This window comes from Elgaria multicarinata, chromosome 2 (genome assembly GCF_023053635.1).
Source record: "Elgaria multicarinata webbii isolate HBS135686 ecotype San Diego chromosome 2, rElgMul1.1.pri, whole genome shotgun sequence".
In the NCBI taxonomy this organism is placed as follows: Eukaryota; Metazoa; Chordata; class Lepidosauria; order Squamata; family Anguidae; genus Elgaria; species Elgaria multicarinata.
In genome coordinates this window covers 174,276,258-174,282,257 of record NC_086172.1, presented here as the reverse complement: position 1 = coordinate 174,282,257, position 6,000 = coordinate 174,276,258, and the positions used below count along the sequence as shown (strand labels likewise).

The 6,000-nt window shown below is 44.1% G+C and overlaps 1 protein-coding gene across 1 annotated transcript in view; it reads left to right on the top strand.

Annotated features, from left to right (window-relative positions):
• Positions 1-1,189: 1,189 nt before the first annotated feature.
• Positions 1,190-6,000, top strand: part of LRRC9 (leucine rich repeat containing 9) — an 88,794-nt gene continuing 83,983 nt past the window's right edge. The window contains exons 1-2 of the mRNA XM_063147672.1: positions 1,190-1,230; positions 3,167-3,261. Of these exons, the coding sequence (XP_063003742.1) occupies positions 3,205-3,261 (57 nt within the window). The 5' untranslated portion in view covers positions 1,190-1,230; positions 3,167-3,204. The remainder of the gene's footprint in view (positions 1,231-3,166; positions 3,262-6,000) is intronic.

Below are 6,000 nucleotides of genomic sequence, written 5' to 3'. Positions count from 1 at the left end.
TGTGGATGTATTATTATTATTATTATTATTATTATTATTATTATTATTATTATTCCGCCTTTTCCCCAATACTGGGGATCAAGGATCAAGGCAGCTTTACAAATTAAAACATGTACAGTTAAAACATATAGAGATATACAAAAGTTAAACATATAATTAAACACCTTTAAAATATTAAAACATTAAAGAACATTTAAAATACAAATATTTTTTAAAAAGTCCAATGCATAAGCAGAGGTCCTGACTATTCCCCAAAGGCCTGCCAGAACAAAAAAGGTAAGAATTTTACTACAAGTTCAGCCAAACCAATCCGTGCTTCCTCAGAAGTATATCCCACTGAGTTAAATGGGACTTAATCCCAAATGAGCGTGCATAGAACTATATAGTGCACGGACATTTACATGGGAGACATTTACCCATCACCTTGAGCCGGTGCTAGCCTTAAAGGTGGCTTAGAAATAAGTAGGCACATATAAAATCTCCTTGAAATCAATGGGCCCTTCTTCCTTCCATACAGAATGTTTGCAGCTACAATCATCAGCACACTTGCCTAGAGTTTACTTCCATACCAACCACTAATCACCCTTCCCCATGGCTGGGGGATTATGGGAGGTGTAGTCCAACACAATGGAATGTTACCTAGGGAGGTTGTGGGCCCTCCCACACTAGAGGCCTTCAAGAGGCAGCTGGACAACCATCTGTCAGGGATGCTTTAGGGTGGATTCCTGCATTGAGCAGGGGGTTGGACTCGATGGCCTTGTAGGCCCCTTCCAACTCTGCTATTCTATGATTCTATACATCTGGAGGGCACTGGGTTGGGGAATTAGGTGACGCACATCTGGAGGACACTGTGGTTGGGCATGATGGGTGTTGTAGTCTAACTCATCTGGAGGGCGCCAGGTTGGGGAACGCTGTATTAGGGAGCTCTTTGCCCGCAACCGTAACAGCCACCTAGCTATTGTGACGCAAAATTTCGTCATCACGTTCCGGCTGCGCTAAAGGGCCGAAGCCAGCCGAGTTAAGGTTGAATGAAAGCCCCGCCCAGCGCCCGCGCTCTATTCAATTATCCCCCAAAACCATAGCACCGCATCACGTGCAGCCGTCTCTGCCTCCTCTACGCTGGTTGGCTGCTGCTGGGCAGGGGGCGGGGAGAGGTGGTTTCCTAGGCGACGACAGAGGCTGCTGCTGTACACAGCCTGGGCCTTGCTTGGCCAGCTCTTTAGGCTCCAGGTAGGTGAGTGGCCGCCCGGAAGGAGGGGTTACCTGCGGTTGCCTAGCAACCGGGTTTTGCCTCCCCTCTTCCTATCTGTGGCATCCATCGCCTTCTTTATCCCTCCCTTCCAGTGGAAGGGGGGGGGGAACTACCTCGCTTTTACCCTCCTAAAAAAAAGAGTACGGAGTTTCCTACTCCTTTGCCCCCTCCGTGGGGTATCTACTGCCCACAGGCATTCCTTCCAACCAAAGAGAGGTGTTTGTTGTTTTTTGCTCAGGGGTTGTATGCTCTAAACGTCTTAACTCGGATTAGTTACCCCGCTAAAGCCACTCTTTCCTATTTGGAATCGGGTGCTGGAGTGGTAGAAAGAGGGTTGGTTATTGGGCTGCTCTTTCAGTGCATGCTTGTGTGTGTGGTGCACAGCCAAGTCCTCTTAACCCAGATTACTTATCCTTTAAAAGACTTGCAAAACACATGTAAATTGGAAAATAAACCTTTGAGATAGCTGGAAAGTGGCAGAGGGTCATGGAATGAATGAAGATTCTGACCTGTGTAGGTGATTGTGAGCACGGAATCGCAGCCTCTTGTTCTGGAATGCTGCTTTGTTTTGGACGACTTTAACTGTAGTTCTTTTGGAATATAGTGATTTTAATATTCTTGCCAGTCTGACTTTAGCTCTGATATACTGCAGTTATTTTTATTATTAAGAACAAGAGCCATGCTGGATCAGACCAACGGTCCATCCAGTCCAGCGATCTGTTCACACAGAGGCCAACCAGTTGTTGGTCAGGAATCCACAAGCAGGACACGTGTGCAATAGTACCTTCCCACCTATGTTCCCCAGCAAGTGGGGTATCTGTTGGCTTCCCCCACCCACCCCCAGCAAATATTGCCCCTTGGTACTGGAGGTAGCATATAGACATCAGGACCTAGTAGCCATTGATAGCTTTCTCCTACAGGAATTTGTCCAATCCACTTTTAAAGCCATCCAAATTGGTGGCCATGATTACGTCTTATGGTAGTGAATTCCATAGTTTAACTATGTGCTGTGTGAAGAAGTACTTCCTCGTATCTGTCCTGAATCCCCCACCAATCAGGATGACCCCACTGGGTTCTAGTATTATGAGAGAGAGAAAACCTTATCCCTATCCACTTTTCCCACACTATGTATAATTGCATATCACTTTAATGCCCCATTGCTTACCTTTCTTCTAAGTTAAAAACGCTCCATATTTCTGTGTGTTCAAAGCACTTTTCCCCTACATTGTCTCAGTAATTTCTATAGGAGCTGGTAAATTATGCTGATATTCCCGTATTGCAAGCAGGAGGCTGAGAATTTACTATGGTCCTATGGTCACCTGGGGGCTGTCTTCATGGCACCAAGTTGATGCTGCCTCCTTCTGAAACCCCGCGGTTTCAGAAACCCATAGTAGCGTCAGGTAATCCCAATGCCAAGGAGGGAGCACAGGGTTTCTGGAGGCCATCCGGGTACCTGGTGGAAGGTGCTCAGTCACCAGTTGTCTTCCACTAAGGATCACCTCTGGATTGGCCTCGGAGTGATGTCAGGCACCTGAAAAGCCATACTGACCTCGCTTCCATTGAAAAAGTTGGGGTAAATCTAGACTGGATGCTTAATTTTAAGGGCTTGTTTGACTTTTAAATCCCTAAACTGGAAGTGAAACCAAGTTAATGGAGGGAAGCCAATTGGTGGTGGTGGGAGAAACATTTGTAGTGGAACGCCTCCCCCTTCAAGCCACGGATTCCTTTTGCCAATTCTCTCTTTGCCCCCACAGTGTATATTTCCTCCCTTAGTTCTGCATTCTTTTCCATCTGGGCCCATCAAGCCGATGCCTGCAGAAGTTACAGCGTTTAGAATTGCCTTCCCAGTTTATTCCAGTGAAATTATGTGTCTGGTTTCGCAGCAGGTAGTTATATTGCTGTTCTCCTCTCTAGGTCCTATACTATGTCTATTAAGCTGAAATGCTCAGAAAATGATCCAAACTGACACTCAAAACCAAGTCCCTTCCGATGAAATAATTAAAGAGCTGGTAAGTTTTACTGTGCCCATGAAACCATTGTTGGTAGCCTAAATACCTGGAAATTTATACAATCATAAGGAAACCATCTTTAGAAATGTAGTAGTGTGGAATGCTAAGAATTCTAGTCAGGGCTAAATTCATATAGAACAGGTTTATCAGTGGCTTAATCATAATGGCCAAATAGAACCTGCTGGTTCAGAGGTAGTATGCCTCTGAATACCAGATGCTGGGAAGCTACAGTGAGTTATTGCAATCCTCCTCAACCCAGTGCCCTCTGGATGTTTTGGACTTCAACTTCCATCAGCCCCAGCCAGCTGATAATCTGGAATGTTGGAAATTGTCCAAAATATCTGGAGGGCACTAGGCTGGGCTATAGCCTTAATGTCTTGCTTGTGGGCTTCCCAGACTCATCTACCTGGTCACGATTGGAAGAAGGATGTTATGCTAGATGGACCTAGATGTTTAGCCTAGAGAAGAGAAGATTGAGGGGAGACATGATAGCACTCATCAAATACTTAAAAGGTTGTCACACAGAGGAGGGCCAGGATCTCTTCTCGATCCTCCCAGAGTGCAGGACACGGAATAACGGGCTCAAGTTAAAGGAAGCCAGATTCCAGCTGGACATCAGGAAAAACTTCCTGACTGTTAGAGCAGTACGACAATGGAATCAGTTACCCAGGGAGGTTGTGGGCTCTCCCACACTAGAGGCCTTCAAGAGGCAGCTGGACAACCACCTGTCAGGGATGCTTTCGGGTGGATTCCTGCATTGAGCAGGGGGTTGGACTCAATGGCCTTGTAGGCCCCTTCCAACTCTGCTATTCTGTGATTCTATGACCCTTGGTTTTATCCGGTAGGACTGTTCTTACGTTACAGAACTATAATAATATGTGAAACTTCTAGAGATCTCAAACAGGAATCTCAGCACACTCAACGCACAAACAAACCTACAATTCCCAGGTTTATTTGGGAAAATTCATCGCTTTTAAAACGGTCTCAGACAAGGCAGGGTCTGGAGGGTGATTGCATTGGGTAATTGTTGGGGTCCCTACCAGTTTAAGTGAGTAGCGTAGATATGTCTTTGTCCTTTGACTTAGGGTACAATCATATACATGTTTAAAGTCCTACAACTCCCAGCATTCCACTTGGCTGGCTGGGGAATACTGGGAGTTATAAGATGTTTTCTCTGTCTAATCATGCATGAGGATTGTGCTCTTAAGAACTAAGCTATCGTGTTGAGTCAAAACCATGGCCTGTTTAACTTAACATCCCATTTACGGCTGCCTCTGGAATATTCACAAGCCGGAATTGATGCTAATATGAATTTATTGATGTAATTCCCCAGTCTCTGTATCTCAAAATGGAGGTTGCACTTTTTGCTGACATAATAGGCATGATCGCTGCAACACACCGTGACTTATTGTGGAATGTGCAAGCGGCCATTTTGAATATTCAATCTCCAGCAGGGGCTTTGCCATCACAACCCAGGCAGCATAGGTTGTTCGAGGATTAAACAATTGTCAAATAACCCAACAACAGAACAAGGGGGTTGAATATTCAAAATGGTCACCCACATACTCTGCAACCCACTGTGGCTTAAATAAGCTATGGTGGGCTGCAGTGATTGTGTGAACTGGGTCAGCGAGTCATCCATTGATAAGGCCTGTCCTCCAGGTACTCATCTGATCTATTTGACAAATTAACTGGTGTGATGAAGAGGAAATTCCACCAGGTTCTCCATATATACAAATGACACTTGCTGAAATTCCTTTTTCAATACAACTGTTAAAGATACAGGAGCCCTGTCCTCCTTTTCATATGGTCACCCTACCTAACCTCCATGAATTAATTAAGCTCCCGTCTTATTGGTCTGGGACTCAAGAGATCCAGGTTCTAGTACACACTTGGCCATGACGTTCATGGGTGACTTCAGGTCAGTCATGACTCACTGCCTAAACTACCTTACAGGGTTGTTGTGAGGTTACAAACGTAGAGGAAGAGGTGTAAAAAAAAAAAAAAGCAGTATGTAACTGTAATAATACTAACAAAATTGTTAATCTTTAAGGCACCATAAGACTCGTGTTGTTTTTCTAGAATAAACTAACACAGCTACCCTCTGAAAAAGAGTAAGAACAGCAATTTCTTACTTGTGTTCTTATTTGTGTTTTTTAACCTGTTGGTTGTTTTATTATGGTTTTAATTTTTGTGAACCGCCCAGAGAGCTTCGGCTATTGGGCGGTATAAAAATGTAATAAATAAATAAATAATGTTCAAACGCAGGCCATATTTTGAATTTAGCAAGGATGGAAGGGCCAGGAACATCCCCTGCAAATCAAGACACAGACAAAACCCCAATTTTTCCAGAGTTAACAGTAAAGTGGTCTTGGCAGAATTATTTATTTAAAACATTTATATCCCACCCTATATCATTAAGATCTCAGAGCGGCGTACAGATAAAAACATACAGTATAAAACCATAAATATGCACAGTTAAAAACAAATTAAACCATGATCCAAGTTAAAACAATATATCATTTAAAAGCAGTAAAAGCAGTTAAAACAGTTATGTCTACCTCTGCTGCTTATCTGGCCTGTATTTGGCCGTCACCCAGGCATGAACTGCTAAAGTGCTTCATGGGAGAAAGATGAGCGAACCTTGTTTGCTGTTCACACAGTAAGAGAGAAGGGATTATCAAGCCTTTTCACTGTCCCTGCTCAAGAGAAAGTGGTTGAGATGCATAGGAAGTCCTT